The sequence below is a fragment of the Oryza glaberrima genome, chromosome 1 (genome assembly GCF_000147395.1).
Source record: "Oryza glaberrima chromosome 1, OglaRS2, whole genome shotgun sequence".
NCBI classification, from domain to species: Eukaryota; Viridiplantae; Streptophyta; class Magnoliopsida; order Poales; family Poaceae; genus Oryza; species Oryza glaberrima.
Window position 1 is genome coordinate 15,413,078 of NC_068326.1, and position 15,327 is coordinate 15,428,404.

General features: G+C 41.2%; 1 protein-coding gene across 13 annotated transcripts; it reads left to right on the forward strand.

Annotated features, from left to right (window-relative positions):
* Positions 1-278: 278 nt before the first annotated feature.
* LOC127759682 (pentatricopeptide repeat-containing protein At5g19020, mitochondrial) lies at positions 279-8,262 on the forward strand. Of its 13 annotated transcripts, none has more exons than XM_052284021.1 (4): positions 279-3,381; positions 3,482-3,568; positions 3,761-7,656; positions 7,870-8,262. In XM_052284021.1, exon 1 carries the CDS (start codon positions 456-458, stop codon positions 2,427-2,429), a length of 1,974 nt encoding a protein of 657 aa, XP_052139981.1. In that variant the 5' UTR covers positions 279-455; the 3' UTR covers positions 2,430-3,381; positions 3,482-3,568; positions 3,761-7,656; positions 7,870-8,262. The 13 variants fall into 13 exon arrangements, with proteins under 13 accessions (XP_052139981.1, XP_052139969.1, XP_052139966.1 ...); XM_052284009.1 differs by having other exon boundaries at positions 3,761-4,983; positions 7,185-8,262; XM_052284006.1 differs by having other exon boundaries at positions 279-2,846; positions 3,263-3,381; positions 3,761-8,262.
* The last annotated feature ends 7,065 nt before the right edge of the window (positions 8,263-15,327 follow it).

Consider the following 15,327-nt stretch of genomic DNA (forward strand, 5'->3'; position numbering starts at 1 on the left):
CAAACTAAACATATAATGCTACAAACTAAACATATCTAACATTGCCAAAATTTAGTAATACTAAAATATGCCAAAATTTATGAATACTAACTTTTGGTTTGGTTTATTTTCGTGACAAACTCAACCCTGAATTCCTTAACTTCACGTTGCGCCTAGGTCTGACGGTTTTCGTTAACCGAGGGACTGCACTGCAGTCCCCATTACCGTTCACCGTTAACGGGCCCGCAATTCAATCGATTTGTTGGTCAGCCCATACTGTGCCATCTCAACGCAGCAGCTCAGTAGTCAACCAAATGTAACTAGTCTCTTCTTACCGGAATCCCCACACCTTCTCGCCACGGTCCGACGCGCAAGCGCGGCGGCGCTCGCTCTCGCGGTTCTCGGTGACGGCGGCCTCGTCCCACTCCCGCCCGGGGATGAACGGCACCCCGTTGCGTTGCCATCTCTAGTCGCGCATGACCACCCGCGCCGGCGCACCTCTCGCCGTCTTCCTCGTCTCGTCCCTCAAGTCGGCCGCCGCACGCCTCCGCCACGGCGAGCAGCTCCACGCGCTCGCTGCCAAGTCGGGCCTGCTCGCCTCCAATCTTTTCGTCCGCAACTCCCTCCTCGCCTTCTACTCCCGCGTCGCCCCCAGCCTCGCCTACCATCTGTTCGATGAAATACCCCCGCTCCTCCGCGACGCCACCGCCCACAACATTCTCCTCTCCGCGCTCGCCCGCGCGGGCCGCCTCGAACGCGCGCAGTGCCTGCTCGCGGAGATGCCTCAGAGGGACGCGGTCTCGTTCACCACTGTCATTTCCGCCCTCTCGCGCTCCGGTCATCCTGAGCGCGCCCTGGCCGTCTTCCGCGATATGCTCACCGAGGCCGTGCAGCCCAACGAGGTTACACTTGCGGAAGTGCTCACGGCGATGGCCTGTGACCACGGGGCACCAGCACCAGTTGGTGCTGCCCATGGCGTTGCCGTGCGGCGTGGGCTTGATGGATTTGTCATCGTGGCCACCAACCTGGTCCATGCATATGGAGCAGTGTCACAGGTTCCTTCTGCCCGTTCCATATTCGAGCTAATGCCAGATAGAAACACTGTCACTTGGAATACAATGCTTAATTGCTATGTCAAGGCAGGAATGATTAACATGGCTGCTGAGGTGTTCGGTGTGATCCCAGAGAGGGATGAGGTCTCTTGGTTGACAATGATAGATGGATATATGTGTGCGGATTTCCTACTGCAGGCTCTCAGGACATATGTTGCGATGGTGGGTACGGTGGGCATAAGGGCCAATGAGGTGATACTTGTTGGTTTGGTCAAGGCATGTTCTCGACATTCCGCTGTCTCAGAAGGGCAACAACTCCACACAGTCATTCTAAAGAATGGTTTTGACGCTCATGCATTTGTACAGGCTACCCTGATCCATTATTACGGGTCTTGTGATTTTATTGACCATGCCCAGATGCAATTCAAATTGTCAGACAAGTCACACGTAGCTTCCTGGAATGCCCTTATGGCTAGCCTACTAAGAAGGAATCTAGTGCATGAAGCAAGGCAGCTGTTCGATGACATGCCTGAGAGGGACACCATTTCTTGGAGTACATTGATATCTGGGTATGTCCAGAGTGGGAATTCAAACATGGCTTTGCAGATATTCTGTTCGATGCTAGATGCTGGTGTTGAACCTAATGAGATCACTTTAGCAAGTGCTCTGTCTGCAGTAGCCAATTCTGGCACCTTGGGGCAAGCAAGATGGATCCATGACTACATAATCAGCAGATCAATCCAGCTTACTGATAAACTGAGCGCTGGACTGATTAACGTGTATGCAAAGTGTGGTAGCATTGCTGAAGCAGTTCAGCTATTTAACCATGTTAAGGATAAGTCAATTTCAGTGTCTCCTTGGAATTCTATCATCTGTAATTTAGCTATTCATGGCTATGTGAACATGTCACTGGAATTGTTTTCACAGTTGCAAAGCACCACCAATATTAAACCCAACTCAATCACATACCTTGGTGTGTTAAATGCATGTTGTCATGCTGGGATGGTAGCTGAGGGGAAGCGCCAATTTGAGTCCATGAGGCAACAATATGGAATCCAACCAGAAATTAAGCACTATGGTTGCATGGTCGATCTTCTTTGTCGAGCTGGGTATTTGGAAGAAGCAGAACTGCTTATTAAGACGATGCCAATGAAAGCTGATGTGGTAGCCTGGGGTTGTATCCTTGCAGCTGCAAGGACTCAAGGAAATGTAGCCTTAGGAGAAAAGGCTGCAGAAGAATTGTCAAAGCTTGACCCAAGCCATGGAGCATCCAAAATAGCCTTGTCAAACCTCTATGCTGATGCTGGTCATTGGAGCAATGTGTCAGTGGTGAGGAAGGAACTCCAGAATGAGAATTTGGAAAGACTTACAGGAAGCAGTGGAATTCTACAATTATAGGTTTCACTCTTTTGGTGACAACTGCAAAACTGCTCTTATGTCGGTGAACTAATTGCGACAAGCAGTTTATTTTCATGCTTGATCTGTTCTGTTAGCCAACACATACAATCATTATTTTGCTCTTTTAGACTAAACAATATGTGAACTAAAGAATCTCTAACATGACATGGCAACTATTCATATTGGAAAGTTGACTGGCTGTTAGACTGCCAAGAAGATTAGCTGGAAAAGTAGATTAGCATCACTTATGGAGGTCCCCTTGGCCTTTGCCATGTTGTCATTTGGATAATTGCATCTCCGAACTTCGATATTCAGTGTTATAAGTGCTTAATTGACATGTCTGATAATTAATAATCCTAGGTCAGTGATGCCAGCATTCAGTCTTCGGTACATGTTTAGACTCTTTTACTTTTTAAGGTAAATGAATGACATCCATGTTCAATCGTACAAACATTGTAGTAATATGGCCAGTTCTAAGTGAATCTTTCTAGCATTGATAGTAGTTATTTGGTGCAGTTTGTATGTGAATACAGGACTACAAATATTAAGTACCACACATATTTTGTGTGCGCACGGTTTTGTTTCAGTTGCAAGATGCATTTTGAATTTGTAAAAAATTGGCTCAAACAATCTCACTTGAAAAGTTTGGAGATGTAATGAGATGTTCTGGGTACACAAAAAGAAAAGTTAAATTTAGTGTTAAGAGTGTGATTACTTGTGTTGTACAATAGACATGTCAATCATCCTATGCTCTTAAATCTTAATCCATGCTTTTTTAGTCCATACACCTTTATATTATCTAAATATTTTGACGATCATGTTATCTTTTGTAGGTTTTAGAAACATAGCTCCCTCAAGGAACAATAATTCTTATAGACTTTGACACAGTAGGGCATATTTCGGTCTTCAGCTTCACATATGAACATTAGGTTACAAGAAACTCAATTGTCAGGTAATATCTCATTATATGATGCATTTGTTATCCAATCTTGTATATGCTTTCTTTTATTCTAATACAAAGTTTTGAACTTGCTGCTGGTGCTACTCAAAAGCAAATAAAATATCCAAACTATTGTCAACAAGACAGAGATGATATTTTCAATTATTATGGAATTTTTTGCAATTTGAAATCTTGGCCGGTAAGTGTTCCCTTACAACAGTCACTGTGTAACCTTTATTGTCAAATTGATATTGCAACTGTATATGTTCTTATCCTCTCCTTGTTCATATTCGTCGGACATCGTTTAAAATGTTTGTCATGGTATAATAACAAAAAATAAAAGTGATTCAGTCATAAATATTATGACTGAAAGCAATGCACTTATTTGCAGCCTAGTAAAAGAGTGGAGCTATAACAAGTAAGGGGAAATAGAAAATGGAAGTTCATATGGGACACGTGATAGAGATGATTGGAATCCAGAATAATCAGAATTTAGAGGATGCTATATTTTGGATGTAATCTTAATATTATCATATATTAACATGGATTCACTCTGGAGGAGAAATTAAGACATCTCATTGGCACATTCATGTGTATAGGCAGGAAATTGAACTAAAATCATGCCCATACATGTGGATAGGCAGGGTTTTTGCCCATCCAAATCGTGGCCTTATGGAACTGAACAGTCCTGTAAAATGTCATATGCAAATCTTGACCTTGTGGAACTGGATGTCCTGTAAATTTTTAGATGTTACATTTCCAAGAAGAATATGTTCTGTAGACAAAAATTGTTTTTCTAATAACTAGCATTATGCCTGTGTGTTGCAACAGGAGGACCATTATGAAATTTTCTGAGATATTTAGAAATTATTTTGATGTATTTCTTATAGACATTTAATGTGTATGGATTTTTAGAAACAAAAACTATTTTGAATGAAAGTCTATAAAATCTTTTAGGCTGAATCTGGATGTTCCCATCCATCCCTCAAACCCACCTAACGCCCTCTTCCCCAGGGACCTAGCCCACCTTATTTTCCACCAGAATAAGTTCACTCAGGTCCCTCAATTTGTCATTGAGTCTGAAATTCATCCCTGAACCGAAATACAGATACAATGTGTCCCTCAACTCCCAAAACCATTTCAAATAGGGTTAAAATGAGGGGCTCTGGTGTGTGTGCGGCCAGCAGGGGTGAGGGGCCGGTTGGGAATTGAGCAGCAAAAAGTAGCTGCCCCAATGTTAATGCTGCAGTGCAAGGTGTACCTTCCCCACCTCTTTTCTCTGTAGCAACCTTCATTTGCTGAGAGCCAGGCACATTAAGCAGCACACATCCTGAAGCGCATCCAACGGTGCAGATTATGGGTGCAGATGCTCCAGAGTTCCAAACGGCATTTTCATATATTCTGGTCATCCCCTTGCAAACAATTGTGATATGTAATAGTCAATTTTTTTCAAGAATTCCTTTCCGATCTGAAATAATAAAATCATAAACATGGCTCACGCGCAGAGGATCTACCCAACCAGCAGGGCGCCATCAAAACCTGGTCTTCCACTACTATGGAAAGGAATCAACCGAGACCGAGCTAGGTGCCGAGCTTATCCTCCACGCCATCATGGTAATCCCTAGCTCTTGTAGCCTCTTCCTAGTGCCATAGAAGCTGGCGCCTCCAACAATTTTGGCGAATAGCGCCCATAGCCATGCAGACCCGAGCTTACATTGCTCCGTCGTCGAGCTCACCGTGGACATGCCATCCCAAAGCTCCTCTCACCCACCTTATTAGCAAAATCGAACCCCAAGACGCTCTGTACACTCCTCCATTCGATAAATTGGCCGGAGTCCCCGACTATCGCCAAAGCCCCGAACCTCCTTGAGCTCGGCCATGGCGTTGCCATGCCGCAACGCTCGCCCCTGCTCCGCGTTGCGCCGCCACCACAGGTGGAGGGCCGTCGGAACCCGTTCGCACCTCCCTTGGTCGTAGCCGAGCCATCCCCGGCCGAGTCCGCCCCGCACCAGCCAAAGCTCGTGCGTCTACTTCCCAGTCCAGAGGTTGAAGACGACCTCAGGCCGATTTTGACCAGAGTCAAGCAGCCGGGCCCACCTGTCATTTGGTCTACAAAATTATTCTTAAGAGAAATAATTTGGTAAATCAGATAAATAAACCTTAGACCCCACAAGTCAGCCATGGTAGGTTGTGGATAATGTTTCGGAATAAAAATAAATCAATTAGGAACAGTACTGTTTCACAATTATTGGAATTACTTCAAATTTGAATATTGTTTTGACTATATCTCACTCATTTTAGCTCTGATTTGAGTGAAACTTGAACCTGAATTCATCTAAATTTAGGAGCTTTCCAATGGTATATAATTAATTATTTAATAAAATTTATTTTATAATTATAAAATAACTAATGTCAAATGGTTAGATATTGGCAAACCTAAAAATGTGCTAATAAATGAAAATTGTCATTGTACAGTAAACTAGGTAGGAGAATAATTGTCTTTAACATGTTGTGCCACTGTAGAAACCATGTAAATCAATTAGAAGTATTGTTTCGAATTAATTGAAGCTTAGGAAATACTAGTGCCATTTATTAATATATGTCCATATATAATTATACACATGACTTCCAAATTATATAAATGAATTTTAGCCTTATATTTTTGTCACTAAAAATATGAATACATATAGATCAGTCCTTAGATTGTTTGTGAGGAATAATAACAGAGCTATTATGAATGAACCACCAAATAAAGTTGATTTGTGCAATAGCATATAGTTGGATTGGTTAGCACCCATTAATTAACAAAACAGTAAATAGCTCATGCTCAGTAAATGATCCAATACTAGTATATTTTTACACTCACAGCTACTCTACATTCCATTTAAATTATATAGAAGAACAATAGCCTACCTTTTGCATTCCTCTGTCCCAAAAAGAGTCTAATCATAGGGATGTATCTGGACATACAGGTTGTCTAGATACATCTCTAGAATTAGATTTTTTTTTTTTTGGGACAGAGGAGTACATGATAAGCATGTATAGTAGAAAAATATTAATTCTAAATCTTGACCTCATATAATTGTAGTTCAACTGCGACTTAGGATTGTTTATTGTAAAATTATGCAATGAGATAATCCTTAACTACAATATTATGGACCACACGAATCTAACATACTGAGCATGGATATTTGTTGAATGTTAATTACAATTAGAAAAAATCTACCCATCATATGTCATGAAGAATTCTAGTAATAATGCTAGCGGAAGTAACTAAACTGTGCCAACAAATAAATCAACCATATACGTTAGTCTTGCTAATGTTATGTGATTTCCAATCTCCATTAATAAGCCAATCCCCAGCCTGTCCATTTGAATCATTACATTTAGATTACTCTATGAGCCATTTCACGTCTCTAGTGCCAATCATTTTATGTAGAGTGGAGCCACTGTAGTGATAATCCATCCATAGCCCAGTAAGTAGACTAAACCGCATGTTAACAAAATGTATGTATCATGTGTGTTGGTTAGCTCCTAAATAAGCCATCATGACAATAGAAGGATTAAGAAGTCTTAGCCCCTAAGCTCTCTTGCCCATAAGGTGCTTGCATGTTGAGTAATTTAGAGCCTAAGCTACCTCAATTTTCCCCCTTGCCTATATAAGCCGCTACCGCCATTTTGAGATCTCTTAGCACCATACAATCCATAAGCAAACGAGAGTAGTATGAGCAGCCCTAGGTATGACTCCAACATTTATATTTTGTTTGAGCATATTTGATTGTTGTTTGAATATTGGTTTTTATCGCCTATCATAGAATGTGTATCGGTTAGTCATGAGGCAACTCATGCAACTTCCAGGAGGTGAAGGTGGATCAAGTATTACCAAGAATAAGGACTATCCTGAGCAGATAAGTCATCACCCCTCCCTTAAGCATGTTAATCCCAATTGCGAACTTACTTTGTTTACAAATAAAAATGTATGCAATGATGAATATCCTACTTGCTATTGTGACATGCATTTGACTATTGTTTACCTTATTCCTTTGTACCCATAATTACGTATGAGTCCCTAGTCACTTATGACAAATGCTTAGTAATGCTAATTTAGATTCATGCATTCTCATATTTATTAAATGCTATATGCTTGGGCAATTACCTTAGGGAAGGTCCAATTGTTCGTCCGGATGTTTCCATTCTACATCCGTCTATCAACCCAAACGAGCCAAGCCCAACATCCCAGCCACGACTATTTCGTCCAACCACTCCAAAACTAAATAATACGGTGATGTAAGACCTACCATATAACCAAGTCAGTCCAGAACTCACCATAATTTTCATGGGCATTTCTTTTCTTCTCTTCAACGTCGTACATATGTGTGTGTGTTGATATCAAAAATTGACAGCCGATGATTTTTATTCGGTTATTTTATTTGGACGAGGTCTTGCCGAATGTTTTTATTCTTCTACTTAATTGAATTCGGTTGTTCAATGGTTAATCAGGTTATTATCAGAGAATATATGGGCAAGTGCTTCTCCTGAATGTGATGCATGCATGTATGGTTTAATTCCAGTTTTACTTTGCCTCCTGGCTCCTGGCGTAGCAGCAGTACATTTTCTATGGAAGATAAAGCTTGAGAACAAAATTAATATGCTGTGATGCTGGATGGAAGATCACATGATCAAGTTGGCAGCATAGAGGTGACGTACAGAGGCAAGGAAGTCGGAGGCGCTGTGCATATGCAACGTTTTCATTTCTATGTTAATTTTCATTGTTTTGGTTAATACCATGTGATCTCTAATCTAATTAGTGTGGGACCAAGCCAAAGACCAGGCACCCTATATATGGGTCTAGGCCGATTGGAAACAGACAATACACAATCAATCGATACAAAATTCCTGTCATATTTCCTTTTACTCGTTTTGCTTTCCTTTGTGTTGTTTTGTTCGATCCCCAATACGGCCGCCGGTGTCTACCGTCGTCGCAGTCCCTCCGGCCTGCTGGTGGCGACGCCGCCGCGGCAGAGCAGCCGCTGCTGCGTGCACGTCGGCTGGTAGCAGCAGCAGGAGACGTGTTGCTCCTGGCTTGCTGTGCGATAGGCTTCTTGTGCATCTGTGCCACAGCAAGGAAGCCATCTCCTACATTCCGTTACACGCACACACAATCGTACCAGGTGAAACTTCAGTGTTGCTTTTTCAGGACATATCAAGTGTTGCATTCCTAGGGCAAATCTTGGTGGCAACACATTTTGGCGACTCCGCGACTCCGCTGGGGAATCGATCGAAAGAAAGAAACAAGAACTGGAGCGGCTGACATTATTGTGCTTTCAGAAGACGAGGCAAGGTATCGTCCAGAAGGAGGCTACACTGCCATCCGTCTATGTCGAACCTAAGGTAAAACCCACTGTAAGTGATCCACCGGTGACCCAAGAACAAATTGCTCTTATGATTGATCAATCAGTTAGTGCTGTGGTTTTTAATACTCATGAAGTATTTATTAAAAATATGGATCACGCATTAGATGCTCGTTTCAATGCTTGTGTTAAATCTGTTATTGGTGCATCAAATGGGAAGGACACACAACGACAAGTATCACATAATACTAATGCTTCAACTTCTAGCACTACTGGTAAATCAAAGCAAGGATTAGATGCATCGGCGATGTTTACAACACAACAAAATACGCCGATGACACAAATATATAGCCGAACTAATGGTGGGGGTTCGGCTGGTAGTGCAGGAGCATTGCCATTTCCCATGCAGCATGATGTTGGACAGGGGGGCACACCATTCACATTGCCACAGCCAAATAGTTCAGCTAGCTCGGCTCCGATTATCACTAATTCAAATTATGATAGCCGAGTAAATGGGAATTTAGAAAGTACATTTGTGCCTCCATATCCTACTGTGGCGTATAATATACCTCGTATTCCACCACAGGGTTCAGTCATTATATATGGTGCATTACCTAATAGTAATAATAGTTTTTTACAACACGCACCATATACACCGCCGACCCAAATGACACAATTTTTGCATGGTACACCACAGCCTAACATTTTTTAGCAGCAACCACAATTTGATGTGTGACCCCTAATCGGCCTATGGCTGAGCCACATGTGGTGCCGGAAAAGCAATTGGTCAGTGTTTTTAGAGAAACATTTGATGTGGAACCTAAGAGTAGAGCACGCACTTATCGAAAACCATATCCTGATTTTTACGACACAGTGCCATACCCCCGTGGTTTTAGAGTGCCTAATTTCATTAAATTTACCAGGGATGCTCGTAGGACAACTTTAGAACACATTAGTCAATTTATTGCACAGTGTGGTGAAGCTGGTACTAGTGATGCTTTAAAATTGAGGCTATTTCCTTTATCATTGTCTAGTACTGCATTCGCATGGTTTACCGCTATTGCACCCAATTCTATTCATATATGGTCTTAGTTGGAGCAGAAATTTCATGAGTTCTTTTATACTGGAGATGTTGAGGTTAGCACACCTGACATCGGTCAAGCAAAAATATAATGAGCCTGTTGTTGATTATATGAGGGAAGAGCCGGCAAAGGAGTTGCTAGCCGGCCAAATAATTTTAAAAGACCAAGATCACCTCCAATGCAAAGGTTTGAGGGTCCGGATCGTCGATGGGAGGATTTCCATGCATCACCGCCATATCCTCCTTTTGGGCCACCGATGCCGTTACCATGGGGTCCTCCTCCTGTTGGTTTTCCTCCTTGTCCACCATGGGGTTGGTGTGGTCCATGGGTGCCTCCTGCTCCAATGACTTATGAGCCATTCCATCCGATGCCCTATCAACCGTTCCACCCAGTGCCATATGGACCATTCCATCCAGTGCCATTTGAACCATTCCATCCAGGTTGGGAAGCACCAAGGAGGCCGGTGTTTGATAGGCTGTCATGGCCTAGGGATGACCGATCTAATCAAAGGAATCGGTCTTATGATGAGAAAAATGGTAGATTGGTGAATAAGGTGTATCGTGTGAAAGAAGGTGGCGATTCAGGAGGAAATTCGAGTGCAGTTTTGGCAGCAAAAAATGATCAGTCGACGAGCGGCAATTCACATGTGAGTAACAAAGTGATTAGTACTGCGGTTGCTACAGAACAGGCCCAGGTGAACAGTGCTCCGACTGCTACAGTACCAGCCCAGATGAACAGAACCGCAATCACAGCCGTGCCTGCCGAAATGAACAGTTCTTCCGCTGCAGTGCCAGCAGCTGATTGTGGTGGTGGTTCATGTGGAGAAAATGTGTCTGTGCAGCCCGGCAAAGGTAAACAGCTCCAATGGTGCCCTCCAGATATTGGACACACTCGGAAGCGGAGGCTGCAAATATTACGCGCACAAGAGTTGAGAGAGTCTAAGGCTGAGAAGATGAGAGAAGAAATTTTCAATGATATCAATCCTGAACCCATGGTACGTGTTCGCAGGGAATGGAGGGCGAAACAAGTTGCAGCTTCAGTTCAAGAAAACAGTGATGAAGAGCATGATCTGTTAGAATGTGGTTCCCCGGTAATTAGAGATGGCTCTCCGCTTCCAGAAAGAATGGATATTAATATGGTTTTTACACTACCTTCTGAATTTAGGGTCGTCGATGAAGAGATTGCACAATTATGTCTTGGTCCTAAAGATGTTATTTTTGAAAAGCCTGATGAATCGAGCCGCCATATGAAACCATTGTATATCAAAGGGCATATTAATGGGAGGCCTATTTCTAGAATGTTGGTTGATGGTGGAGCTACAGTGAACTTAATGCCATATTTAGTTTTTAAGAAATTGGGCAGAGAGGACAGTGAGCTTCTAAAAGCTAATTTGACACTTAATGGATTCACGGGAGAGCCAACAGAAGCTAAGGACATATTCACGGGAGAGCCAACAGAAGCTAAGGACATTATTTCCATGGAGCTTACTATTGGGAGCAAAGCTCTCCCTACTGCCTTCTTCGTCGCCGAGGTGCAAGGTAATTATAATGTTATGTTGGGTCGTGATTGGATACATGCAAACCATTGTGTTCCTTCTACCTTGCATCAAACTTTAATACAGTGGGTAGGTGATGATGTAGAGGTTGTTCATGCAGATACTTCGGCTTGCGTTGCTTTAGCCGATGCCTCAGTTGATTGGCAGTATGGTAATATTCAGTGTTTAACAGGCTTAGATCTTTCTGATTATGATTATGTTATTGTCACTAAGGATGGTTTTGTACCCGTGTCTATAAAGCCGGCTTCTGCAGCTCGGCTCAGTAGTGTGATGTTATAAATGAATAAAGAAAGCAATTTAGATTGGTTACAAAAACGTGCAGAGCAATATCGGTCAAATAAGAACGATATTTGGGAGGCTATTGATGATTTTGATGAAGTAGAAAAATTAGGACAAGGTTTTTCGTCGGCTGACCCTTTAGAGAAAGTTGATATAGGTGATGGCACCATTCCTAGACCGACATTTATAAATCAAAACATGACAGCCGATTATAAAGTTAAAGTAATTGGTTTACTTAGAGAGTATATCGATTGTTTTGCATGGGAATATCATGAAATGCCTGGACTTAGCCGAGAGCTAGTAGAGCATTGGCTACCCATTAAATTTGGGTTTAGGCTTTATAAGCAACCACCTAGAAGATTTAATTCTAATATGTACGACCGGATCAAAGAAGAAATAGACCGATTATTAAAGGCGGGTTTTATTAGGCCGTGTAGGTATGCACAATGGATTTCCAATATTGTCCCTGTTGAAAAGAAAAATACTAGGAAATTGAGAGTGTGCATTGATTTTAGAGATTTAAATAAAGCCACCCCTAAAGATGAGTATCCTATGCCCATAGCTGACTTGCTAATTAATGATGCATTGGGACATAGAGTGATTAGCTTTTTAGATGGTAATGCTGGTTATAATCAAATATTTATGGCCGAAGAAGATATGTCTAAAACGGCCTTTCGTTGTCCTGGTTTTGTCGGTTTATTTGAGTGGGTCGTTATGACATTTGGTTTAAAAAATGCCGGTGCCACTTACCAGAGAGCTATGAATTTAATCTTTCATGATTTACTTGGTGTTATATTAGAGATATACATTGATGACATAGTTGTTAAATCGGAATGTATGGATCACCATTTAGCCGATTTACATTTAGCGTTTGAGAGGATGCGTCAGTATGGTTTAAAAATGAATCCACTTAAATGCGCCTTTGGTGTGTCGTCTAGCAAATTTCTAGGATTTATAGTACATGAGAGGGGCATAGAGATAGACCCTGCCAAGATAGAGGCTATTAGAAAAGTAGCAGCGCCGCAGTGTAACTTAGACATGCAAAAATTTTTAGGGAAGGTAGATTATTTGAGGAGGTTTATATCTAATTTGTCCGGCAAAGTTAATGCATTTACACCCATACTTCGGTTAAAAAAAGAGACCGAATTTGTTTGGGGGGCAGAACAGCAGCAAGCATTTGATGAAATTAAGAAGTATTTGTCTACTTCTCCGGTGCTAAGAGCCCCTAAGGCCGGGATACCATTTCGGCTATATATTGCTGCAGAAGAGGGTGTTATTGGTGCTGTTTTGACACAAGAAGTTGAGGGAAAAGAATATATTGTTACTTATTTGAGTCGTCGACTTCTGGGAGCTGAAACGAGGTATGTGTTCATTGAAAAATTATGCTTGTCCTTATATTATGCTTGCACCAAGCTAAGGCATTATTTACTATCTAGTACTTGTGTTGTGGCTTGTCAGACCGATGTCATAAAATATATGTTGCAAAAGCCGATTCTAAGTGGTAGAATCGGAAAATGGGCTTATGCTTTAGTAGAGTATGATTTGGCTTACGAATCTTTAAAATCCATGAAAGGCCAGATTGTTGTTGATTTTATTGTTGATCATAGGATTAATGATGATATGAAGAGGGTTAGTTACTCGTCTGTATGCCCATGGAAACTTTACTTTGATGGCTCAGCTTGTAGAGAGGAACAGGGTGTTGGTGTTGTTTTAATTTCACCGAGAGGCAATATTTTTGAGACATCGGTCCATTTAGAATATTTTTGCACCAATAATCAAGCCGAGTACGAAGCTCTTTTGCGAGGATTGCAAATTTTAGAATCCATGGATGTAAGGAATATAGAGGCGTATGGTGATTCGTTATTAGTTGTGCAACAAGTTTCTAGGAATTATCAATGCTTTGACGGATCACTGAATATGTATTTGGAGAAATGTTTGGAGATCATAGCAAATTTAGATGATTTTGTTATTAAACACATTTCTAGGGAAGAGAATGTTCTAGCTAATAATCTAGCGCAACAAGCATCCGGTTATCGAGTGAGTAGAGGTAAATTGTTTATGATTGAAAGACCGATGCTAGAGCATGTTAAGATTTATGTGGTCGAGCCTGATGATTGGAGAAAACCTTTAACCAGTTACCTAGAGAACCCTAGTCAGACTGTAGAAAGAAAACTTCGGCGTCAAGCACTAAAATATATATTACTTAATGGAGATTTCTATCGCCGATCTATAGATGGGTTGCTTTTAAAATGTCTAAGTTTAGACCAAAGTAAGGTTGCTATGGGTGAAGTACATGAAGGTATATGTGGTACGCATCAGTCGGCTCATAAAATGAAATGGTTATTAAGGAGAGCTGGTTTTTATTGGCCGACTATGTTAGAAGATTGCTTTAGATATTATAAAGGGTGTGAGTCATGTCAAAAATTTGGTGATATCCAATTAGCGTCTGCTGCTATGTTACATCCTATTATTAAACCATGGCCGTTTCGTGGATGGGCTTTAGATTTCATCAGCCGGATAAATCCTTCTTCTTCCAAAGGTCATCGATTTGTTTTAGTAGCTACAGATTATTTTACAAAGTGGACAGAGGCTGTTCCTCTAAAAAATATGACCCATAAAGAAGTGATTGATTTTATTTTAGAGCATATTATTCATAGATTCGGCATACCACAAACCTTGACAACTGATCAAGGATCATCATTTATGTCACATCAAGTTCGTGAATTTACGGAATCTTTTAAAATTAAGTTGCTTTGTTCATCACCATACTATGCTCAGGCCAATGGACAGGCCGAGTCAAGCAATAAAACTTTAATTAGGCTGATAAAAAAGAAAATAGAGGAACATCCTAAAAGATGGCACGAGGTTTTGTCTGAGGCACTGTGGGCTCATCGTATATCTAAGCATGGTGCAACAAAGGTAACACCATTTGAATTAGTATATGGGCAAGAGGCCATTTTGCCTGTTGAGGTGAATCTGGACGCCCTTAGATTGGCAGACAAAATAATTTGTCGGCAGTAGATTATCACAACTTAATGATGGACGGAATAGATGAGGTTAGTGATGAAAGATTGAAAGCTTCGAGAGAGATTGAGAAAGATAAATTGAGAGTAGCTAAAGCTTACAATAAAAAGGTGAAGGAAAAATCGTTTCAAATTGGAGATTTAGTGTGGAAAACAATTCTGCCTGTTGGTTTAAAAGATAATAAATTTGGGAAATGGTCTCCAAATTGGGAAGGGCCAGAATTGTAGAAATAGTCCCCGGGAATTCTTATTTTGTGCAAAGTCTACGAGGATATAAGTTGCCTAGAGCTGGGAGATATTTAAAAAGGTACTATCCAAGTGTTTAGCAAGATGCTTAAAAAATGATAATACGGCCGATGCATGGTTTTCATCGTGCTGAGAAGTGTGTCAGTTTGTTTATCATCGTCCCGAGGAATATGTCAATTATGGCTAATTATAGTATGGCCGGTGTTTAATTATTTACCATCGTCCTGAGGAGTATGTTAATTATAGCTACTGCAATAATTATGTTGGGGCAGCTTAGTTTTATTTTTCGGACAATAAATTTTACCCAAAAATAGGGGGGCATGTGTTGATATCAAAAATTGACAGCCGATGATTTTATTCTTCTACTTAATTGAATTCGGTTGTTCAATGGTTAATCAGGTTATTATCAGAGAATATATGGG

Coding starts and splice junctions, on each gene's coding strand:
- LOC127759682 (XM_052284005.1), top strand. CDS start 456: ATGACCACCCGCGCCGGCGCACCTCTCGCCGTCTTCCTCGTCTCGTCC.